General features: G+C 43.7%; 1 protein-coding gene across 4 annotated transcripts in view; it reads right to left on the bottom strand.

Annotated features, from left to right (window-relative positions):
• Positions 1–25,904, bottom strand: part of HDX (highly divergent homeobox) — a 148,590-nt gene that overhangs the window by 56,137 nt on the left and 66,549 nt on the right. For 3 of the 4 annotated variants that reach the window (XM_006115323.4, XM_075940763.1, XM_006115321.4), the window contains one exon: positions 2,736–2,882. The exons of the other annotated variant lie outside the window; for it this stretch is intronic. In XM_006115323.4, the coding sequence (XP_006115385.2) occupies positions 2,736–2,882 (147 nt within the window). The remainder of the gene's footprint in view (positions 1–2,735; positions 2,883–25,904) is intronic. 4 annotated transcript variants of the gene reach the window in all.

Raw genomic sequence — 25,904 nt, 5'->3', positions numbered from 1 at the left:
CAACTGAGGCCTAATCAGTACAGAGTAGAGTGGAAGAATGACTTCTTGTGTCTTGTTCACAATATTCCTTTTAATGCACCCCAGAATCATGTTTGCTTTTTTTTGCCCTAGTATCACACAGTTGGCTCATATTTACCTTGTGGTCTACTAAAACACCTAGATCCCTTCTGAAGTACTCCTTCCTTGACAATCACTTCCCATTCTGTATGTGTGAAACGGATTGTTCCTTCCTAAGTGGAGTACTTTGCATTTGTCCTTATTAAACTTCATCCTATTTACCTCAGACCATTTCTCCAGTTTATCCAGATCATTTTGAATTATGACCCTATCTTCCAAAGCACTTGTAACCTCTCTCAGCGTGGTATCATCTGCAAACTTAATAGGTGTACTCTACACCATCATTTAAAACACTGATGAAGATATTGAACAGAACCAATCCCAAAACAGACCCCTGCAGAACCCTGCTTGTTATGCCCTTCCAACATGACTGTGAACCGTTAATAGCTACACTCTGAGAATGGTTATCCAGTCAGTTATGCACCCATCTTGTACTAAGCCCATCTAGGTTGTATTTCCCTAGTTTATTGATAAGAAGGTCATGTGAGACCATATCAAATGCTTTATTAAAATCTAGGTATACCATGTCCACCGCTTCTCCCTTATCCACAAGATATGTTATCCTATCAAAGAAAGCTATCAGATTGGTTTGACATGATCTGTTCTTTACAAATCCATGCTGGCTGTTACCTATCACTTTATTATCTTCCAGATGTTTACAGATGAATTCCTTAATTACTTGCTCCATTATCTTTCCTGGCACAGAAGTTAAACTGACTGGTCTGTAGTTTCCTGGGTTGTTGTTATTTCCCTTTTTATAGATGGGCACTATATTTGCCCTTTTCCAGTCTTCAGGTATCTCTCCCAATTTCCATGACGTTTCAAAGATGATAGCTAAAGGCTCAGCTTTCACCCCTATCAGCACCTTGAGTATTCTAGGATGTATGTCATCAGGCCCTGGTGACTTGAAGACATCTAACTTTTCTAAGTAATTTTTTTTTAACTTCTAAACCTACCCCATTTTCACTCATTCATTAAGTTAGACATCCCGTCACCATCAATCTTCTTGGTGAAAACTGAAATGAAATCATTAAGCACTTCTGCCATTTCCAAGTTTAATGTTATTGTTTCTCCCTCTTTACTAAACAATGGGCCTACCCTGTCCTTGGTCTTCTTCTTGCTTCTAATATCTTTGTAGAATGTCTTCTTGTTACCATTTATGTGTCTAGCTACACTGAACTCATTTTGTGCCTTTGCCTTTCTAATCTTGCCCCAAATTAAAAAATGCAATAATTACAACAAATGAATCATGACTTTAAAATGTTTGTATTTATTTCCATTTGATTCTGATATGATGAAAATGTCATGTACAGCCCCAATTGTAGTTTATAAGTAACTATAAATGCTCCTTAATTAGATAATAAATATTGTCATTATCGTGGTGCTTAGTATAGCTCTTAAAAAGATGAAACATAAGTTAACAGAAATTAATTATCATCATATAGTTAGCTTGGACTCAAGATGAAAAAACAAAATCTGTGAGTAACATCTACTTGTCAGAATCATGAAAAGTGAAGGTCAAAGTAACCTGTCATGTCCATACTCCTGTTAATAAAAAACTATTCCCTACACTATACTTTCCTGCAATATAGTCAGGCAGAAACAAGTCAGGCAAAAGAACTTCCACCACTTGCTTTGGCAAACTAGTTCAATATTTGTAAACAGTTCCAACTGTGCTCCCTCTTAGTCATCACACATCCAAATTACATCATTTTTTCCACTCTTCTCATCCCCTAACTGCTCTAAATTCCATCTAACTTTCTATTAGGTCAGGACTCAGAATTGTAGATTGTACCTTATACAGAGTTTCATTAGTATTGAATGAAGAGATTATCACTTTCCCAATCCATGTGAATGATGTATCTATATACACTCTCTATATATATGTGACCATCATAGTGATGATAATTTTACAGCTCTGTCTTCTGGTGTAGTATCCAGATTCCAAATTCAAGCTAGAAGAGCTCCTAAAATCCATATATTTTTGGAATGCCCCCAGAATTGCATTCCTCTGTACTGGTGTCTAGTATTAGTCTACTATTTTCTTCCGTTATACTACATGGCTGAAGCACATCAACCTTATGTTCATTTTTCTTCCCTAAGGGAATTATTGATCACTATAGGGACTATTACATGGAAATTCCCCAGCATCCTTCAGAATATCCTTTGCCCCCTTGTCACATCAGATCCTGGTTCCTGAAAAGTATTCCCTCCCCCATTTTGATCAATTTCTTTCACATGTTTTTGATGATTTTACATCAGAAGTATTCTCTTATCCCTAGCAGTATTTTATATTTTAATCCCATCATAATTGCTAGTTCTTTTCAATCTGCTGGGATACTCTCACTCATTTAAAACCTTATATAAATTCCACTCTAAATGGAATGTCAAATGTTTTGTAGAGCTGCTCTTGCTGCTGATCAATAAAATACCTCTCTCACCAGAGGACTTATCTATATATAGACTGGTGAAAGAGCAAGAGTACAGCCTAACAGTCCATTCATTATTTAATATGTGAAATCTATTTCTGGCTAGCTCAAGCAGTTTTAAAAGTTTTTTTAAAAATCTATGCTATTTTTGGTTCTGAAACAAGATAAGGGAGACTGTTCAGTTCTTACCCGCACTATTTCACAATCAACATTTAATTCTGCAGCAACAGCTTCAATTTTTTCTCTGCAGACTGAGCCCAGACTGGTCATGCCATTGTCCCAGTATTTCTTGAGCGTGGCTAAATCTCGGTCACTAAACTGTGTGCGGTCTTGTAACTGTTAAGACAAGAAGTTATAGTTAGAACAAAATACTAAAAGGCTTTCAGGTGAAACTGCCTTGTTCACAAAGTACTTTGAAATTACAAAACAAAAAATCTTATCATAGCCTTCCATTTCCTTTACTTTTCTGTTTTTAAATTCTCCCATATTGGGTTTCCTGAAAAAGTCAAATTTTCAATGTAGATTGGCACCAAGTTCTCTGGGATTCACCTCTGCCAGTGCTTTTAGAACCAATGAAAGTTTTATATATGCTAGCATTGTTTAATTACACCTTATCTGATTTTACTTTACTCATACATTAACATAGGTATTCTTTGCTTTAGCGGTTTACCTTCTCTTCACTCTATTATGCATATTATTCCTTGGGGAGGGGAGAAGTAAGCTGTTCCACCCTTCTGGAACATGGAAATATATATATATAATTTGAAACCAAGATTTCTAAGCATGAACAGAAGATAATTTTCAAATTAAAAGCTATTAAGCATTTTAAAAGGGGTCATATCAAAATTAATAGAACAAACATTATTGCTAAGATATATTGATACAATGTTATCTATCCTTTTATGATAAGTTTCTACTATTTTTTCACTTTTAAAATACATGCTTAAGTCATTAAAAGAACTTCAGTCTCTGAAGCGCTAAATTAATATAAAATAGAATTACCAAAATGCTTTTCTAGAAAAAACAATGTCCTGATTAGAATGATTATGTAATTCAGTGTATGTACTATGTAATATTAACTACTAAAAATACTCCCAATATTCCCTTGCTATGTACAGTTTCACCCATATAAAGGATGTATAGTTTAATCCAAACACTTGAAACATGTTAGGTTTTGTGGGTCGGTAATAATGCACCAAATATGGCATACCACTAATAGGTCAGTATGCCTCCAGCGTCTTAAAAAGCAAGGACATTCTGACTTCTGGAATAAAATAAAGTAAAAATTGACCTTTATAGGTTTGAATAATGCTTATAACCAAAAGCTGACCTATCCCTCTCATAAAGAAACGGGTGTAGCTTCTATTACTGTAGTTAAATATCATTTATGGAGTGTTTAAAGATAAGTGAGAGAACAAGTAGGGGTATGTGTCCTAAAATCAAAATTAAATAATGGATTAAAACACAGACAGATTGTATTATGATAGAAATGTAGCCGTGTTAGTCTGGGCCACGAAAGCTCATCATCTAATAAACCATCTTGTTAGTCTTTAAAGTGCTACATAGATTGTATTATGTGCTTGTCATAATGAGCAGAAAGTACATTGAAATAAGACTAGTAGGCTTTTGACATGCACAATCTGCATGTAATAATAAAAGTGTGTTTTATTAAAGTATTTGTTTTTCTCCTCTGAGTCTCAGTGATGGAGCTTAGGGGTAGAAAGGATATTTAAGTAATTTCATTAATTTAAGATAAATATAGTCTTGCTTCTATTACTCATCAAGTTTCAGAAGAATTTCAAATTTCTTGAAAGCAGTAACTTCTATAAAAGACATCTTGTTATCATGACAAATACAATGAGACAAAATTAATGAATGATAGACTCTTGATAGAAACTTTTAAAAATTGTTTCTTTAAGCAACTCTTTCATTTCTCAAGATATAGATTTGATTTGTACATTAGAACAAAGTAGATTGTGTCTTTAAAGAACAGCAAGGTAATTCTGGATAACAATGCATATATTTTGGGTGAAAGAATGATATGAACATTTTAGTGGGGTGGGAGTTTTTAATATGGTGTATTACAGAGAATTTCGGAGGCAGTAAATGTGAATTTCATCAACTTTAAATAAATGAACTTGGATAAGTGGTAGGGTGGAGCTGATTTAAATCATGATTTAAAAGTTACTGATCAGGAAGACTCGATTTAATCATGATTTTCTACATAAAAGTGCATTCTTGTGGGTAGTCATAACCTTAATACATATGCTTCACAATTCAGAGATAGATGTAGGTTTCATATTTAGAAGTACATCATTAAATACTGATTTATTTTGACAATTTTTCAGATTAGTTTTACTGCTATATCAGAAAATGAATGATTGGTTATTTCATTTACCAAAGATTTTAATAGCTGGTGAAGGTTGGCCTTAAAGAGGTAAGGATCAAGTTTGGAATACAGACACTCTGAACTCAAGTTATTTTGGGCTCATTTATTTTGGTTCTGGACATCCAACACTCTGGTCATCTGAAGAAGTGGATGGGCTGTGCCCATGAAAGCTCATGATACCATGAAAGCTCTGATACCATATTTTATTAGATTTTAAAGTGCTACCAGACTATTTGTTGTTTTTTAAGTTTTTCAAGTTGTCAGCAGTCTCTTGAATCTTTCTTCCTTCCTTCCAAGACAGATTAATTAAGTCCATGCAATTTACTGTATGTTGTTGTTCTGAACAAGATCTTAAAAACAGAAAGTCTGTCTACTTTCTGTGTATGTTCAGAGTCACACTGTGGCTGGTCCATGTGGAGGTTCTGGATGAGCATTAAAGTAGCAAGAAACCTTCAAGGGGACCTGTCCTGGATTCCAGGAGCTCTGGCAGAATATATTTTGGAGGAAAATTCCAATCTCAGCAAAGGCTCCTCTGCTGCCAACATATAAGGTTTTATGTAGTTCTGGGGGAGTCAAGAACTAACAGCTAAGTGCAATGTGCTCTCCTGGATATATCTGTATTTTAAGTGGAGGATCTCCTCTCCCACATGCTGAAGTTACTGTTGAACAACCATCACAAATAACTCCAGTTTCAAAAATACCATGAATTCCACCTGCCACACACACACTTTCACGGTGGGAATGGGATGGGGTATTCAATTTACCAATTAGTAAGGACTGCAGTGTACGATTGCTTCTGAGCATGAACTGTAGTAGAGAATTATGGGCCTATTCTCCAGATACAGCTATCCGTTACAGGAAGCCTATAAAGCAGGGGTGACCCACATAAATGTGATTTCATGGTCTAGGCCAGGGGTGGGAAAACTTTTTTTGGATTGAGGGCCACTGACCCACAGAAAAAAAAAATCATTTGTGGGGGGGGAGGTCACACACCAGTGAGAAGCAAAAGAAAAAAAAAAGCCCTCCCCCACTGACTGTGGCACCTGTGCTCCAGCCCTGTTGGAGGCATAGCAGGGGGCTGGAGTACCAGAGCAGGCTCTCCAGTGTTGGTAGGGGGAAAGCCCTGTGCCTTGGGGGCCTGATCCAGGCAAGCCAGGGGTCACATCCGACCCCCAGGCCTAAGGTTCCCCACCTCTGGTTTAATGGGTAGTACAATATAAATCCATCTCAGAGTGAGAATGAATGGAGGAGAGATTTTGCAACACTGTCATGTTTATCATAGCTGTTGGATTAATACCTGTACTTGTGTTTCCAAAGCTTTCACCCATACCAAACACTAAGGCCAGGTTTATACTAGGAAACAATGTCGAACTAAGGTACATAACTCCAGCTACGTGAATAGCATACCTGGAGTCAAAGTATCTGAGCTTATGTTACTACAGCATCGCCACTGCAAGGGATTGACAGGAAAAACTCTCCTGTTGACTCCCCTTACTCTTCTTAATCCAGTAGAGTACCAGAGTCAACGGGAATGTGATCAGTGGTTGATTTAGTGGGTCTTACTAGACCTGCTAAATCTACCCCCGGAAGATTGAGCCCCTCAGCGTTGATCTCCTGGTAAATGTAGACAAGGCCTAAACTTCTTTACATTTGGAGTAGCAGTAACTGCTGTGGTAAAGATTACACAAAACTGTTTCCACTCTTTTTCTGTTCTCAACGGCTCAAGTTTGTTTTTTTAAAATTTTCACATTTGGGACTGAAATTTTCCAGGATGTGTGTGTCTCTGTAATTTTAAAGGAAATGTTAGCAAAAATGATCCAGTTATTCTAAATAAAGCAACACTTGCTTCACATTTCTTCAACCAGAAAACAAAAGACCACACTATAGATAAAATGGGCAGGAACTTTTCCTGGTAAGAAAAAGTTTTCACAGTGCAGCTGTTCTGGTCTGACTAGTTCACACTTCCTTCTCTGTGCATTTCCACAACTTATTTACAAAACTTATAAATAAAAAACCTTCTATTATTGTTGTTATTCACAGTGTTTTGCATGTGTCCATTACAGTACCTATTCCAGAGGGTTTTCCCTTACAATATGCATAGCGGCAGTCATGCTTGAAGCAGTGTTCCCTCTAGGTTGTGTGGAAGCACAGCTTCACAGGTGACTAATTAGCCCCGCCCAGTCAGAGGCTCACTGTTCTGTGCAGATTAGAGGGAACACTGGTTTGAACCTTGGTGTTCTCCATGCACCCAAGATGGGAATATGAAGAGCACAGCTGCCCCAGCATCACTGTACCTTTGTACATTCCTTTGTACCAGCCTCTTAGATGATAGATTCTGCTGGATTGCCGAAGGAGGATGGATCAGATAATGGACACAGGCAATATATCTCAAGGGTGACAGGCAAGGTTCCCTCTAAGCTGCCCTGCACAGCGCTGCAACTGCTTAATCAGTCCAGTCCAGATAGGGGCTCGGGGCACTGTGCATGGAGCTGCTTGACTGGGAAAGGCTATTTAAGCAGCTGAGAGGCTGTGCTGCCACTCAACTTAGTGGAAATCTTGGTGACAGGCACAAGAAGGTGAGTAACTCTTTTTTGAGTAACTGCACATGACCATTACACTAGGTGACTCAAGCAGTTTCTGGAGGTGCTAGAAGTCTTAGTGGAAGAGACACTGCAGAACTTATTTTCTTAAGTTAGGATCTTCCCTTGACGTGGTTGTATTGTCCAGTAAAGGTGACTGAAAACCACATTGCCATTCTATACAGATATATATGACAGGAACATTTTCCACAAATACTGTAGAGGCTGAAGCGACGAGGAGTCCTGTGGCACCTTATAGACTAACTGAAGTGTAGGAGCATAAGCTTTCGTGGGCAAAGACCCACTTCGTCAGATGCATGTAGTGGAAATTTCCAGAGGCAGGAATAAATATGCAGGCCAGGATCAGGCTGGAGATGACCAGGTGGATCCAATCATCACCAATGACCACCTGGTCATCTCCAGCCTGATCCTGGCCTGCATATTTATTCCTGCCTCTGGAAATTTCCACTACATGCATCTGACGAAGTGGGTCTTTGCCCACGAAAGCTTATGCTCCTACACTTCAGTTAGTCTATAAGGTGCCACAGGACTCCTCGTCGCTTTTGCAGATTCAGACTAACACGGCTACCCCTCTGATACTTGTAGAGGCTGAGTGTGCAAAGAGCTCTTCTACAAACATGATGCTCTCAATCTTAAAAATAGTACATAACAATATAGCTTGTGGTTCACTTGTAAAGTCATACAGTCACATAATGCCTTCCTATTTATTTTGAGTAGGAGACAAACAGCTAGGTAGAGACCCAATGTAAAAAAAAAATTCTTGTAAAAAAATTATACAGTCACCAGAGTATGTATTTTCCCCCTTTCTTCCTACCAGCCAGTCCATCTTTACAGAAAAGTGTTACAAATGGGTAATTAACAGTTTGAAAGGGAATCCATAAGGGGTAATAATGGTAAGTTCAAATCCCAATATGGAGTAGGGTCCCTAATAGGTGGGAACAATCTTTTTAGGCCTTCAAGAAACTATTAAAGTGGTCACAGGGTTGGAGAACACAGTCCCATGATGTGAGGGTGGAACTCCAAAACCATAACCAGGTATATTTTTACAAAGAGCTGACACTAAACCTGACTCTTAAGTGTAAGAAATAATCACAATCTTTTGAATAGTAGATTGTATAGGATACACAATAGATATCTATACTGCAATTAAATGCCCAGGTCTAGCCCACATTAGTTGACTCAGGTTCACAGGGCTTAGGCTATGGGCTATAAAACTACAGTGTGGATATAATGTAATTTAATGAGAGGACAGGGTCGTAAATCCCAGGTTCTAGCTTGGAACCAAAACATTTGTGCTGCATTTTTACAGCCCAAAGCCCAAGCCCTGTGATCCTGAGTTAGCTGATATAGGTGAACCCTAGGGCTACGTCTACACTGGCATGATTTTCCGAAAATGCTTTTAACGGAAAAGTTTTCCGTTAAAAGCATTTTCGGAAAAGCACGTCTAGATTGGCAGGATGCTTTTCCGCAAAAGCACTTTTTGCGGAAAAGCGTCCGTGGCCAATCTAGACGCGGTTTTCTGCAAAAAAGCCCCGATCGCCATTTTCGCGATCGGGGCTTTTTTGCGGAAAACAGTACTGTGCTGTCTACACTGGCCCTTTTGCGCAAAAGTCTTTCGGAAAAAGACTTTTGCCCGAACGGGAGCAGCATAGTATTTCCGGAAAAGCACTGATGATTTTACAGGAGATCGTCAGTGCTTTTCCGGAAATTCAAGCAGCCAGTGTAGACAGCTGGCAAGTTTTTCCAGAAAAGCAGATGATTTTCCGGAAAAACTTGCCAGTCTAGACACAGCCTAGGTGTTTAACTGCAGTGTAGGCATGTCTACCCAGATAAATATTTCCACTTACTAAGGTACATAGCATTTGTGGAAGGTTTCCTACTGTTTAAGGAGTACCTAGAAACTGCACAGTCACTGCAATCCCCACTGAATGAAGCATTTTCTGACTGACCATAGATTAAAGAAAGGAACTGAAGGATGAGCAGGTCAGCTCCACCCCTTTATACCTTCAGCTTGGCGCACAAGGAACACTAAAGAACAGGCATGGCTGCTGCTAGAAAAAAGTTACTCACCTTGTACACTAATGATGGTTCTTTGGGCTGTGTCCCTCTCTGGATGCTCCACTGTAGGTGTGTATAGAGATGTGCCCAATTGGAGGACGTGGGCTTTGGAATTGTTCCTGAGTCATAGATGAGAGGACAGCCAGTCCTACCAAAGCTACAAGGATGGGACCAGCTGTGATCACATAATGCTTCACAAAGGTATGTTGAGAGGACCACGTTGCTGGCCTGCATATGCCTTCTAATGGGACATCCTTCAGGAATGCCGTGGAAGGTGCTACAGCTCTGGTGGAATGTGCCATCATTTGCTGTAGTGATTATTTGTCATGGATAATGTAGCAAGTAGGTATACACAATGATATCCATTTGGAGAGTCATGGGGATGAGATAGCACTTGAAAAGCGAACCACAGTGATAGACAGAAAGAGTCTGGGGAATTTATTGAAAGGTTTGGACCTCTTGAGGTAAAAGGGAAGGGCTCATCTGCCATCAAGTATGTGGAGAGTTGGCTAAGAAGGTAGGTAGATGTATTGGCCATGTGATAAGAAAAGCATTTCCAATGGATCCCAGGTTGGAGCCTGCTCTGGAACACAACTGGTGGCATTTGCAACTCATGCCTATTGTGAAGAGATCCATATAAGGGACTTCCCACTTGTGGGATATCTTCTGAAGGACTGTGGAATGTATCTCCCACTCGTGTTGTTCGCAGAAGTGTCAACTGAGCTCGTTTGCCATGGTGTTCCAAATGTTAGGTAGGCATGCTGCTATAGGTGTAATGTTGTGTCAAATGCACCGGTTCCAGAACGTCAGGGTTTCCATGCAGAGGGAATGTGATCAGATTCCTCCTTATCAGTTTATGTTATTCATTGCACGAATTCATATAGTCTTGACTTACCAGTAGAAAATGTTGGCAGACATTGTGAACTGCCCTTAGTTCTAACAGATTGATGTGTAGTTGAGTTTCTTGCGGAGACCATCTGCCTTGGATGGTATAATGGCTGAGATGGGTGCCCCACCTGAGGAGGGAAAATATCTGTAGTTATAATGTGAGATGGGAGGTCCTGGTGAAAAGGAACACCCTGCATATTATTTTGTGCCTTTCTCCACCAGCATAGGCAAGAGAGGAAGTGACACTCTTATTCAGGGTTACATACCGTAGTATGCCAGGCCTGGAGGCAGTGCATGCATAGTCTGGTGCATTTCACTACATATGTCGTGGCTGCCCTGTGTCTGAGGATTTGGAGGCAGATGTATGTAGTGGTGATGGGACTGAACTGGACTGCGGTAATTAAGTAAGTGAGTGTATTGAATCTGTGTTGAGGGAGTGTAGCTTTGGCTTGTATATAGACTAGATGAGCCCCTATTAATTTTAAGACTTGAATGTGTTTAGGGGTTGAGAAATTGATATGCATCCTAACCACTGTAAGAGTGATATTGTCATTTGTACCATGTTTAGTGTCTTTGTATATTGTACCCTTGATTAGGCAGCCATCAAGATAGGGGAATATTATTACCCCTTGTTGTGCTGTGTTTACTGCTAGGGTCTTGAAAAAGACTCTAGTGCCTTAGGTAGGCCGAAAAGCAGCACGCCATATTGATAGTGTTTGGAGCCCACTGTGAAGCATAGGAAACGTCTCTGTGTTGGATGCATTGTAATACAGAATCATGCTTCTAGTAGGTTGAGGGCTGAGAACCAGTCTCCCCTGTCTAGTACCAGAAGAAAGAAAGACAGACCTGCAGCACTGTAGAGACTAACAATAAATGTAGATAGTATCATGAGCTTTCATAGGCACAGCCTACTTCTTCAGATGAATAGAGCAAGGGGTCCAGAGGCACAGCAGAAAAAGAGGGGATGGGAAGGGAAAGAAAAGAACAAAAATCTTGTCAATTACAGTGTCTGTGCAAGTTAAAACTGGACAGTGTCTACAACAAAGGATTAATGGACACAAATCAGATATTCAAAATGATAAAACATAGAAACCTGTCGGGGAACATTTTAACTTGTCCGGACACTTAACATATCTAAAAGTGACTGAACTCTTACAAAGCAATTTCAAAAACCAGCTGGAGAGAGGAGCTGTGGAACTTGCCCTCATTTCCAAATCTGAAACCTTTAATCTAGGTTTGAACAAAGACATGAACTGGATGGGCTGCTACATTTAACACTCTCATGACATCAAAAGCTAAGTATTGGGCACTCTATTAGTCTCATTTAGCACAGACTCTCTAATTGACAAGATGTTTTTCCTTCTCTTTCTCTCCTCATCCCTTCTTCTTCTGCTATTTATTAGTACCTCTGGTCCCCCTGTTCCATTCATCTGAAGAAGTGGGTTGTGACCACGAAAACTCATGATACTATCTATATTTTTTTCTTAGTTTCTAAGGTGCTGAAGGACCATTTGTTATTTTTTAAGTTTTTTTCAGTTACAGACTAACACAGCTACCCCTCTGAGACTTTAGTACCAGAATAATAATAGCAAGAGTGACCATCTTGAACTTGTGATTCCATATGAATTTCCTGAGATTGAGTATCGGTCTCTAACTCCTGGTTTTCTTTTGGGTGAGGAAATATTTGGAATAGAAACCCTTTCCCTGGTAGCGTATTGGAACTTGTTCTAGTGCTCCTATGTGGAACAGATGATACACCTCTAGGTTAGTATGCGCTCCTTAGAGGGGCCCCTGAAGAGGTAGAGAAATGTTGGTAGAGATGGATGTGAATGGGATAGAGTATACTGATTGGACGATCTCTAAGTCCGACTGGTCTAATGTGATGTTGACTCATGCATGGAAAAAAAGGCAAAGGCAATGGCCAAAAGGGTGTATGAAAGATGGCTGTATTCTCAGTGCTGGGGAGAGGTTGTTCAGACCCTTGACTAATTTTCAAAACTGTTGTTTTGAAGCGGAGGATTGGCCTGTGTATGTTTTGTTGTAAGTCTTTGAAGACGTTGCTTTGACCAGTATTCAAATGACCTCATAGACTTTAAGGTCAGAAGGGACCATTATGATCATCTGCACAGTGCAGGCCACAGAATCTCACCCACCCCCTCCTAGAATAATCCTCTCACGTATATCTCAGATATTGAAGCCTTCAAATACTTTGAAGACCCCAAGATGCAGAGAATCCTCCAGCTGTGATCTGTACCCCATGACCTGTATTGTTGTTGGTTGTGAGCCTCTTGCTGTCTCTGGTATGGGGTGTATCATTTCCACTTATAAATGCCTAGGTTTTTTAGCGTGGCTTGGGAGGTCCTTCATTGTGTGGAAGACCTCATCCATTTTTGAGGGAAAGAAGTGCATCTTTTAAGATAGGAGGTCCTCTACCCTCATTTGCAGATCTTTAAGGATACCTGAGACTTGATGCCAAGAGGCTCTGCACATAACCACTGCTGTTGCTGTAGTGCAGGCTGCCATGTCAGCAACCTCTATAGCAGCTTGAAGGATTGTATTGTTTGGCCCTCCTGCACAGTGGAGGGAGCTACAGTGTTTCTGCTCTGGGAGATGTTCCAAGAGTTCTTGAAGTTTGGTGTAATTCATATGATTGTAATTAGCCAAGAGAGCAGAATAACTGGGAACCCTAGGTTGTAGAGTGGTTGAAGTGTTAACTTTTCAGCTGAGCAGAACATTATGTTTATGTTTGTCTTGTGGTGTCAAGTGAAACTAGACTTGCTTTGCCTAGTGGTGTAGCACATCAGTCACCAAAGAGTTCAGCGAACGGGGAGAATATAAAAAGTCCATTTCTTTGGCAAGGGCAAAAAAAATTCTATTGACCCATTTTTTAGTGGGGGTGCCGATGCTGGCATCTGCCATATCGTATCTGCTGGTTCCATAATGGCCTCTTCCATTGGTAGAATTATTTTTGTGGTGGGTAAGGGCTGCAGGATTTTTAGAAGTTTATGATTTTTTCTTCCACTTCTTGTAAACTGATTTTCTGTACCATAGCCACTCTTAAGAAGAAGTCCTGAAATTGCTTCAGGTCATTTCTTGGTGTTCATGTTGGTGGAATTACTGCCTTATTGAGTAAGGAGGAGGAGGAGTTATTCAAAGGAGATCTGTTCCCAGTAACTGTCAGGTCCGGTACTCTTCCTCAGGAGGTTCTTCATCCCCTCTCTCTGACATGGTGTCCTGGGTCCGAAGATGGGGAGGTCTAATTGATGCTCTTGCTGAAGTGAATGACACTCTAGGATGGCATCTGTATGTGGTCCAGACATTCCATGGCAGCCAAAGCAAGGGGTACAGAGGTGGCGGGTATGGCCATAGTTGTCTGTACCATTGTTGAGTCGGTGGTACATATGAGGGCTTTGTTGGTCCTAGCTTAAAGAGAAGCAGCTGTTGTGTCCACCTGCCTCAGCTCGCTATATGCTACTGAGGCAGCAGAGAACAGAGGCATCTGTTCTATTCTAACAGGAAAATAGTTGGTACCAAGGAGCAGTGACTACAGCACCAAGTGGACCTTTGTATCAGTGTGGTGCAGGAACAGTGTCGGTGTTTAAGCACTGTCTGCTTTGGTGCAGTTTTAGTGGTGGTAGTCTGTGTTAGTTGCCCCCTATTTGATGGTGCCAAGACCTGCACCAACACCGGTGCCAGTGGTGGCAGCATCTCCACACAGGGTGGCTTCAGTATTGGATCCAGTGCCTGCATTGTTGGTGCCATTGTGGAGACACTGTGTCTTAGCTTTGAGGTAGTCTCTTTATGTACCATCAGAACATGTGCTGAGATAGTGCCGGATAGGGATATGATAGTGTACACATTTAAATGGTTAACCACTGAGCGTAGGCAGCAGTGCAGGTAGGGCGGGGGAGAGCAGGTGGGAGCTGGTGATCGGGGTGATCCTGGGGCGCCATCTGCCCCTCCACCATATTGCTACCTTGGATACAGAGGCAGCAGCTCCATGGGAGCCAGTGCCTGTGGGAGCCAGCTTTAAAGTTGGCTGTGCCCCCCACACATCGGCTCTTGCTGAGCCACCTCTGCCCCAGGTGTAAACATGCAACCACTGAAAATCTCAGCAGTTACCTGTCTACCCCTCCACCCCCCACTTTCTAACATCCCTAGTGCCAGAGTTTTCCAGCTTGTCAATGGTGCTGAATCTGGAAGAGATTGGCACCATGGTCGAAGATCCAACTGGGGAAACTATTTACAAGAGTCCCAGTCTGATGAAAATGAGGTTTGCTTCCTGGAAGTGGTAAAGGTGTAAGCCTTGTCTTCGGACCCAGCTTTTTGTGGATCAGTGGTTGGGTCCTCTTGTGCAGGTTATAGCAGGCCCTTCCCACAGTCTCCCTGGGTCAGCTGTGGATGCCCACAGCAGGGATGCCCATGGTGGGCAGGGAGCTGCTTTAGTCCCCAGTGGTTAACTGGAACCAGTAAGCATCACTCGTTATTGGTTAACCTGACACATCCCTAATGCAAAGTACTCCATTTAAGAAGTACCAATCTGTTCCACGCATACAATATGGGAAACAGCTGTTTCAGGAGGAAAAGCAAACATAATTGCGGGATATATTAGCAGGGGCCTGGCATCCCTCCCTCACTGGCAGTGACGGGGGAAGTGGAGCACCGTGGCCACGGCTCGCTTTGTTCCCCTGGCTGCTATCTGTGAGTGCGGGGAGTTGGACCCCTTCTGCGGGCACCAGGCCCACCTGTCATCTGCTGGCTGACCCATGGTGTTGGGAGCACATGCTCCCATGAGCCAGCAGAAGTTGCTCATAATGCCATTAGATTAAAAAGCAAGCAAGAAAGCAAGTATGGAGTTACTTCAAAATCAACTCCAGTATCTTCCACTGAAAATAGGAATTTAAAAACTGATGAAGTGTCTAGTATAAGAAAAAAAATCAGTTCAGATGAAGCTACATTTTTCACCTCTACACCCAGGTCATGTTTTGCACTTCAGGTCCTCCGCATGTAAATGTATAAACTTGTCAGTTAATATACACAAACGATAGAAGCATTAACATTCATAATCCAAATACAGGACTATGTAGCACTTCAAAGACTAACAAGATGGTTTACTAGATGATGAGCTTTCATGGGCCAGACCCACTTCCTCAGATCAAATAGTGGAAGAAAATAGTCACAACCATATATACCAAAGGATACAATTAAAAAAAATGAACACATATGAAAAGGACAAATCAAATTTCAGAACAGAAGGGGATGCGGAAGGTAAATGTCTGTGAGCTAATGGTATTAGAGGTGATAATTGGGGAAGCTATCTTTGTAATGGGTAAGATAGCTAGGGTCTTTGTTGAGACCCACACATAGAGTGTCGAATTTTAGCATGAATGACAGTTCAGAGGATTCCCTTTCAAGTGCAGATTTAAAAGGCTTCTGAAGCAGGATGCAGGTAATTAAGTCGTTGAGACAGTGCCTTCCTTCCTCATTTTTTAATCAGTAACAGATTTTTTTTTAAAGGTGATCTACCAATTGTGTGTGCGCCCATATGGGAAGTGTCCTTTTTGTGATTATTTAATGTGATTTATAATGACATGTAAAAGAACCTTGCACAAACAATGCAGTAGAGTTTGTTAGCTTTTAAATAAAATGTTCTAACACAAATGAGTAGCATCAATTCTTCTCTGTCTTTGGAGGACAATTGCGAACTGTGAACTTTCTTAGCCCTTGACTGAAGGAATCAGGTGTTGGATGTTAATCAAATATATTATCTTTCAAGTGTTTCGAATATATGAACTAAAAAGATATTACATATAGATGTTACATAGATATATTTGTCTCTGATTGCAAGGTTATATTTTTCCTTAGAGATAATCTGAGGGCTTGTCCACAAATAGACTTGTTTCTGATTGGCTGTTCCTGAATAATGAGAAACAATTCCACATGAAGACAACCCATAAGTTTAAAGGCTTCCAGAAATACCACTTCAAATGAAGTATTCAATTGTACACCCTAAATACCTAACATTGTACAACCTTCTGTTTTTCTCCAATTTCTCTATGCAACTATTTAGAACCATATCCTAGAATATTCTGAATCCCAAAAGAAAATTTAGATATTGTTTTCATACCATATGTTCAGACAAATAAAAATTATTCTCTCTTCTTTCAAATCTCATTAGAATACCATTTGCCTTATGCAGCTGAAAAATTATGTGAAAGATGAGAAAATGCTGTCATCCATTAGACTACTAAGCCTGCAAAACAGTCTAAAATGGTTTACAAAGCATCTTCAATTGCACTGATACAAGCTACGTAACATGAATTAATAGAAAAACTATTAACCAAGGCTATTAAACAGCAGTCTTGGCAGATTCATATTTCCAGAGCAGATTTACAGTTAATACATAAGCTAACATTTTATGGGTCTACATCAGCACATTTTAGTTCCAGTAAACGCCAAGTTAATCTACAATATAAGATTTCATTTTATGTAAATTAAAATGAAATAAAGCAAAAATAAATAAAAACAAATATATTTCAAAGCTTATTTAAAGGATTTTTAAAATTTAGGAGAACAAGAATTTTCTAAAATTATTTTGAAAGTAATTTAAACAATAGATTAAAAATTCCATTTTGAGGGAGCTCACTTGGAATGGTCTTCATTGCTCTTTCCACTAGCAGGGCTTTTTTTTTTTTAAATGAAAGCAAAGTCTTATTCTGCATTTCTAAAGAGCTATGCTGAGCTATTCTGCACCCCACTGGGTTTCTCCAGTTGCTCTTAGTGACATCACTCTGTCACTACAGCAGTGGTTCTCAAAGTGTCATCTATGGAGCACCATCTTGCAGGTGTGCCACAGGATCGGGGTTCACCCCTGCCCCCAGCATGGAGCCTGCACTGGTGCTCTAGCCCTGCACCACACACCCCATTTGGCTGGAGTGCCAGTGCTAGCTTCCTGCTTTGGGGCAGGGAAGGAACCCCAAGCCTCGCAGGCAGGATCTGGCTCACGGGGTGGAGGAAGAGGCTATGCGAGCTGCCAATCCCCCTCCACCAGCTGTGGGGAACAGTACTGCAGGAAATAGCTTGTTTGGAGGCTTTCCCCTCTGTTTCCATTGTCCAGAACTGTGGCCAATTGGAGCAGCAAGGGTGGTGCCTGGCAGCAGCGGAAAGTGGGGGTGAGTGGAGTTTGGAGTGTGCAGAGCCAGGTAAACACCCCCCATCTCCAGACCCCACATCTTCCTCACACACACCCCTCCTGCCGAGACCCTATACTCTCCCACCCCACATTCCCACGCCCTCTTCTGTACACAACCTCCCACCCTGATGCCCAACCCCCAGCATGCTCCATCCCATCTCATCCATCCCCAGCCTACTTGCATCCTCACCTGCACCCCACCTCCTGCTCAGATCCCTACCCCTTCCACACAGCCCACTCCTGCACCCTCTCTTACGCCCAGACTTCGCAGCCCCATCCTGCAAACCACCTCCTGTCCAGACCCCCCATTCCACTCCTGCTCCCAAACTCTGGGCCAGATCCCCACCCCCAGCCCACTCCTGCATCCTACCTCCCACCCAGACCCCTGATGCTTACCCTCTCCCGCACTCCAAACCCTATACTCTCATCTCTATCCCACTCCTTAGCAGCCACCTCCCACACACTGAATCCCTAATCTCTGGTACCATCCCAGAGCCTGGGGGAGTCCACAAAATCTACAAGCCCCGAGCCCTCAGAAAATCCCGCAAACTCTGTCCTTCCTTCCCTCCTCCCCTTCCCCCTTGAGACTGGTACATGAGGCGAGTGAGATGTGTCAGTCAGGGGCCACATCAGTGAGAGTTGGGCCTTTTTTGTTGTTTATTTTTGCTTCTCACTTTTGTGGAGCCCCTGACTAATTTTTCTGTGGCCACCGACCAAAAAAACGTTCCTCACCCCTGCCACACATAAAGACAATGTTGAAAGAAGAAGTTACTCACCCTGTGTAGTAACGATGGTTCTTCGAGATGTGTCCCCGTGGGTGCTCCACTCCAGGTGTCGGGTCCCGTCCCGGCGCCGCTGGTCGGAAGTTTTCCATAGCCGTAGTTGGGCCGGACCGCGCATGCGCGAGCGGAGCGCGCGGCGTTCGCGCCTTTGCAACGGTCCGGCCCCCCCCCCTTGTCAGTTCCTCTCACCGCTCGGTCCCTGAAAGACAAAGCAGAGAGACCCGGAGCGGGGAGGAGGGTGGGGCGTGGAGCACCCACGGGGACACATCTCGAAGAACCATCGTTACTACACAGGGTGAGTAACTTCTTCTTCTTCTTCGAGTGGTCCCCGTGGGTGCTCCACTCCAGGTGAGTACAAAGCAGTAACCCAGAACGCGCTCCGGGTCAATTATTTTCTACCGTGGACAGTACCGCAGAGGCTACTGCAGCGTCTGAAGCCCACCTCTTCGTTATGGCATAATGCCGTGCGAAAGTTATACTAGAAGCCCAAGTAGCCGCACGGCAAATATCCGCCAGGGGAACTCCCCTTGCAAATGCAGTGGAAGTCGCTACAGCTCTCGTGGAGTGAGCCCGAGGTAATGAAGGAAGAGGTTTGTTTCTAATTGAATGACATTCCATAATACAGAGTGTGATTAATTTTGCAATGCGTTGAGTGGAAAGTGCCTTGCCTTTCGATCTAGGTGCCAAAGATACCAACAACCTGTCGGTTCGTCTCCACTGGCGCGTTCTGTCTATGTAGAACGACAGTGCACGTCGGAAGTCAAGTGTGTGGAACAGAGCGTCTCTACTGGAGGAATGAGGTTTGGGATAAAAGGTCGGTAGGACGATAGGTTCATTGATATGGAAAGAAGAACAAACTTTGGGGATAAAGTCCGGATGTAATCGGAGCGTTACTGTGTCCTTGGAAAAAACAGTGAAGGGGGGGCTTGCCATCAGCGCCCCCAATTCCCCTACCCGTCTCGCCGATGTAATTGCAAGCAGGAAGATTGTTTTCATCGTTAAAATATGTAGCGAAACCGATGCCAAGGGCTCAAAAGGTGGGTGCATAATGGTATCCAGCACTAAGTCGAGATTCCAGGAAGGAGAGGGCGCGCTTCGTGGCGGATATAAGTTTTGAAGTCCCTTCAAGAACCTTTTTGTAATTGCGTGAGAGAAGAGCGCAGAACCCCCTACTGGTTGATGAAAAGCACTGATGGCTGCCAAATGCACTCTTAAAGACGAAAGCGTAAGACCTGACTCTCGTAAATCAAGGATGTAGTCCAAAACGTTCTGTAGAGGAGACGATAGGGGGTGTATATTGTTCTGAATGCACCAGTCAGAAAATCTCCGCCACTTTGCCAGGTAGGTATTCCGTGTAGACTGTTTTCTACTGTGAAGAAGTACTGTCTTGACCTCTTCGGAGCATAGATTTTCATCTCCTTTCAACCAGTAAGAAGCCACGCCGTCAGATGCAGCGACTGCAGCCTGGGGTGTAACAGTGTCCCCCCTTCCTGAGTGAGGAGATCCTGATGGAGAGGAAGAAGGTAAGGTGGTTGAATTGACATCCTGTGTAAGAATGGAAACCAGGCTTGTCTGGGCCATGCTGGAGCTAGGAAAATGACCGTTGCTGCCTCTAACCTGATTTTCTCTAGTGTTCTGGAGATAAGCGGCGTGGGAGGAAACGCATACAGAAGTGCTTTCTTCCACCTGATCAGAAACGCATCGCCGAGAGAGCTCTTGCCGAGCCCCGCTCTCGAGCAATATAGGTGACATTTCTTGTTGTCGTATGTTGCAAATAGGTCTACCAGTGGAGTACCCCATCTCTGGAATATGGCAGATAGAATGTCTGTCCTTACTTCCCACTCGTGATCCGTGGGAAACTGTCTGCTGAGGGAGTCTGCAATCACATTGGCGGTGCCAGGTAAGTACGATGCTGTTATGCTTACGTTGTTCTGTATGCACCAATTCCAGCACCGCACTGCTTCGGCGCATAGGGAACGTGATCGTGCTCCCCCTTGTCTGTTGACATAATACATCGCCGCTACGTTGTCTGTCAGTATCCTTACTGTAAGCCCTCTGATCTGGGGAAGAAAGTGTTTGCATGCGTAGAAGATTGCTCGAAGTTCCAACAGATTTATATGCAGACGTCTCTCGTTGAGCGACCATTTGCCCTGTATTCGCTCGTTGTCCATATGGGCTCCCCAGCCTATGAGCGAGGCATCCGATGTTATCTGCACTGTTGGTTGCTGTCGATGGAATGGAACTCCCGTGAGAAGGTTTCTCGCTTCTGTCCACCACTGCAGCGATCTCTGAACATGTGGAGGTAACCACACTAGCTTCTGAATGTCGTGCCTCACGGGGACGTAAACCGTGGATAGCCAATGCTGAAGGCTCCTCAAGTGGAGGCGTGCATGAGGAACTACTGCTGTGGCCGCTGCCATGTGCCCGAGGAGACGAAGGCAATTGTGTACCGATATGGTCATGTTGCCAGTGAGTATAGTGACAAGATCCTTGATTGCTTGAAATCTTTCTTGCGGTAAGTAAGCTCTTGCCATGCGCGAGTCTAGGTTTATCCCTATAAACCTTATAAACTGAGTTGGAATAAGTGTCGATTTCTGCTTGTTGAGAAGGAGGCCGAGTGATTCGAAAGTTTGTTCGACCATCGCCACCATTTGTGACGCTTCTCGCTGCGTGGCACCTTTTATTAAACAGTCGTCCAGGTACGGATATATTATCACCTGTAACCGACGCAGATAAGCTGCTACGACGGCCAGGGTCTTTGAAAACGCTCTGGGCGCTGACGCCAGCCCGAACGGTAGAACGCGATATTGAAAGTGATCGTGGCCTATCATAAATCGTAGAAAACGTCTGTGCGCAGGATGTATTGTGATGTGAAAATACGCATCTTGTAAATCGAGGGCAGCGAACCAATCGTTTAAATCGAGGGACGGTATTATGGAATTCAGGGTCACCATTTTGAAACGCTGTCTGCGAAGATAACGATTCAAACCTCTTAAATCGAGAATGGGCCTCCAACCCCCCGTTTTCTTTTCCGTTAGAAAGTATCTGGAATAAAACCCTCTTCCCTTGAACTGATCGGGGACCCTCTCTATTGCTCCGATATCCAGGAGACGATGAACTTCCTGTTGCAAGAGATTTTCCTGAGATGGGTCCCTGAACAGGTACGGGGAGGGTGGGGTGGTGGGGGGGATGGAGGTGAAAGGAATGGTGAAGCCGTTGTTTATGACTTCCAGTACCCATTTGTCCGTTGTTATCTCGACCCATTGGTGGTAGTAAGGTCGTAAGCGGTGGTGGAACATGGGTTTGTCCAGGTTGATTGGTAGTGTGCGCTTGCCCTCGACCAGGGAGTCAAACTTGCTGCTTTGAGGCAGCCGTGCCTGTCACTCTAGGTGGTGGTGGACGCCTCCGCTGGGGGCGCTGTCTCGATCGCGCTTGGTCGAAGGGGCGATTCTGCTGTCTCCTCGACTGATAGTCATACCGTCTCTGGTATGGGAAATAACGCCGGCGACGGAATGGTGGTGCGTACATGCCGAGCGTGCGAAGCGTTGTTCTTGAGTCCTTCCCAGTATGAAGGATCTCATCTGTTTTCTCCGCAAACAATTTTATCTTATCGAACGGGAGGTCTTCTACCTTGGAGTGCAGCTCCTTAGGTACCGCGGCCGTGGCGAGCCAAGAAGATCGCCTCATTGATACCGCTGTTGCTACTCCCCGAGCCGCTGTATCAGCTATATCCATAGCTATCTGAAGATTGGCCTTTGAACACGCATAGCCCTCCTTGAGAATAGACCGTAGTAGCTCCCTGTCTGCCTCTGATGATCTCTGAGACAGCTCAGTAAGCTTTGTTATACTATCAAAGCTATGATTGGCTAGGAGAGCTGTGTAATTCGCTATGCGAAGGAGCAACGTGGCTGATGTGTAAACCTTACGGCCAAAGGCATCCAGTTTCTTCGCCTCCTTATCAATGCCCGCATTTTTCAGCTGCGGGTTCTTAGCCCTTTGGAGAGCTGCGTCGACCACCAGCGAGTTTGGTTGCGGGTGAGTGAAAAGAAATTCTGAATCTTTAGACGCTATAAAATATCGCTTTTCTGCCGGTTTTGACGTTGGTAGAGTCGAAGCCGGGGTACGCCAGATTTCCGCAGCTGATTGGAGGATAGCCTCGTCCATAGGCAAGGCGACCTTAGATTGTTGTTTAGGGTTTAGGTTCCTCCAGAGCTTGAATTGTTTCGTTGGAGTGTCCAATATCTGAACCTCCTGAGATTGGGCCACTCTCCTAAACAGATCTTGAAAGTCCTTTGTGTCGTCTGGGGGAGATGGGTCCCCTTCAAACAGTGCGTCGTCAGGGTAGGATGACGACATATCTTTTTGTGACATATTGTGCAGCTGATCGTCCACATCCGATATCTGCCCTTCCTCAGGCTCAGATAGCTGGGCTGAAGGTGAGTGGGTGTGCTGTCGAGATGACGCCCCCTTCCAGTCCTTAATTGGTGATAATTGTCGCGATTCATGAGGGGTATGACAACAACAATGGCCAGGACGATAGTGATGCCTTTCATATTCGGATGCTCGATGGCCCCTATGATCAGGGTGATCAGGCGAAGACCTTCGGGAGGAGTATCTACTGGCATACCTCCTATGATAGGATCTTGGGGGGGAATAACTTGGTGAACGAGATCTATATGATGATTCCCTATAATAACGATGACATCGCCCGTGAGGATCAGAATAACGAGACCTTGATCTGCATCGCGGGGACCTTGTTTGGTGATGAGAAGATGTGCGATGAGTAATGCTTGGTGAATGAGAGGGAGAGATTGAAGGCTCGAGTGAGGGTGAAATTGAATGCCTCGTGACAGATTTCTTAGCAGCCTTAGTGGGGACTGCAGAGACAGAAGGAGTCTCTCCCCCTTGCACTGATAAAGAAGAATGGGCAGGGGGAGGACTAAGCAGGACTGCTTCGTCCTGCTGTGTTACTGCCCTAGCCGGCACCCCAGGCAGCTGTTCTTGTGGTGCCGTTGCAGCTGCAAACTGATCGGCCGGTGCCGAGTCGGCACGGAGGGGGGCGCTCTGTTTATTATGCTCACTGAGCTCCGCGGTGCCGTGTGGCAGGGTTGCATCCGGTGCCGGACCCGGTGCCGGCTTACCCTGACTCAGTCCAGGCATTTGCGGTGCCGTTCTGACTCGCGGCTGGGCAGACTGCCGCGGCTCCAGCCCTTGGAGCAGTGCCGAGCGCTGCGTGTCAATTGCGCTCTCAGCGGGACGTATAGCCGGTGCCGATGACGTGCGGCTTGATGTTGCCGCCTGCGGCTTATTTGATCTCTCCGGCTGTCTCGCGGCCCCGGAGGCTCCCTGTTTATGTCCCTGAGACACACGGGACAATGAGGGGGGCGGGAGGGAGCGGGCAGGGGAAGCCCTTTTCTTTTGCGTTCCCGTTGCCGGTGGAGACTTTGCTCTGTTACCGTGCCCTCCGGGCGCTCCTGATAGATGTTGCTCAGAAGGCTGTAGCGCTTTATCACAGAGGAGGAGCTTTAAGCGCATATCTCTTTCTCTCCGCGCTCTGGGAGTCAGCTTTGCGCAATGAGCGCATTTTTGCGGGACATGCGACTCTCCCAGGCATCTGACACAGGCTTCATGCCCGTCAGAGGCAGGCATAGCCTCCTTGCAGTGTATGCACCGCTTAAAACCTGGTGAGCCAGGCATAATCTCCCTCTCTCGTCCTCTTCTTGTTTTGTTTTTTTTTTTTTTTTTTTTTTTTTTGTAATTAACTACTATTCTTTTATCTTCGTCTGTTTTCTTTTTCTTGTCTTTCTTTTTTTTTTTTTTTTTTAGACGGTCCTGTGAGGAGAGAAACGGCGTTCCGCCAGCGACCACGGGCGGCTGAGAGGAACTGACAAGGGGGGGGGCCGGACCGTTGCAAAGGCGCGAACGCCGCGCGCTCCGCTCGCGCATGCGCGGTCCGGCCCAACTACGGCTATGGAAAACTTCCGACCAGCGGCGCCGGGACGGGACCCGACACCTGGAGTGGAGCACCCACGGGGACCACTCGAAGAAGAACTGTTTGTTTTGGACATAAATTAATATTTTACTTTATTTAAAACAAAGTTTGGTAAACCAACATGATAAAGTTGAAGTGCTTAATCATTATTTAATGACTTTGATTAATAGCACTTCCTTTTTAAAAAGTTATATATGCCCCCGATGTTATAGCTGTGTATTTATATTTTTATGCTCTAGTAGCCTAGTATGAATAATATAGTATTTAAGGTATTTAGAAATAATAAAATGCATTTTGTCATCCTGGGTGATTGGCTGGTGGTCCACAGAAAGGTGTGTGTTGAACAGGGTGGGCCATAGGCCAAAAAGTTTGAAAACCACTGTCGCAGAGTTATTTTACAGCTGAAAATATACTGTACTTTGACTACATGGGAGGACTATTTACAGTCACTTTAAAAGTATCTCACTATTACACTGTTTCTGACACTGATGTAAATTATGCAAATTTCTGTAAAACAAATTAGCCTCGTTCTGTACCTAATGTAGTAAGATGAGGGTCTGTAACAAAATCAGCAGGCCTTAAATCTAGTGAGCAAGACTTTGGCTCAGTGAAACTGCAAGCAGGAAAGAGGCTTAGCTAACGAGAAATAGTACAGGCAGGGTCAAGCATAAAGAACGTCAAAAGGTGCCAAGCGCAGACCATAAAACACATTCCAGAGGGGTTGTAACAGAACACTTCTTTAAGAAACACGTTGGTACCAAATGATTCCCCACAAATAACATACTTAACAACCCAGGTTCAGGACTGGGTCTAAATTGACAGCACGATGGATAGTAATTGAACTCTGCTTGTGTGAGCTAAGGGGCGGTAACTAGCTAACAGAGGGTAGCAACCTAATATGTCAGGAGTGATGTGTAACTTGTTTATACCTGTATATAAAAGTGCACCCCAAAGGGTGATCATTAGCTGACCATGGGAGGGCACTATAATCCAGAGCTTATAGCTGGGTGTATTGTCATGGCTCACACAGGTGTAGTGGCACAGAGGTGAGTCTGTTCACTGACAAATATTATTGTCTGTCATTTGGCAATAAACCTACTTGGGTGCTTTCAATCCTTATCTGATTTGTGGTCTCTGGGTACTCTGTGGGAATCTGTTGTGTTGACTAATTGTGCATGGTTAATGCGTTTAGATGGGGGAGCACACGCATGCACACAGCCAAAAGTTTATCATCACTGACGGATTAGCGGACTTGTCAGGAACTCATTGGGATGACCTTGACTGACTGACGACACATAGCAGTAATGAAAGTCAAAGCAAGGACATACAGACAAGTCAAACTGATTGCTTCTGCAAATGTTCACGGGCTGACAGTCAGCAAACAACAACATATAACCTCAGTCATGCAGAATGCAATGCTACAGAAAAATTCCAACATCATAATCAAAGAGGCTGAC

Source organism: Pelodiscus sinensis, chromosome 13 (assembly GCF_049634645.1).
Source record: "Pelodiscus sinensis isolate JC-2024 chromosome 13, ASM4963464v1, whole genome shotgun sequence".
In the NCBI taxonomy this organism is placed as follows: Eukaryota; Metazoa; Chordata; order Testudines; family Trionychidae; genus Pelodiscus; species Pelodiscus sinensis.
This window is presented reverse-complemented; position numbering and strand designations above follow the sequence as displayed.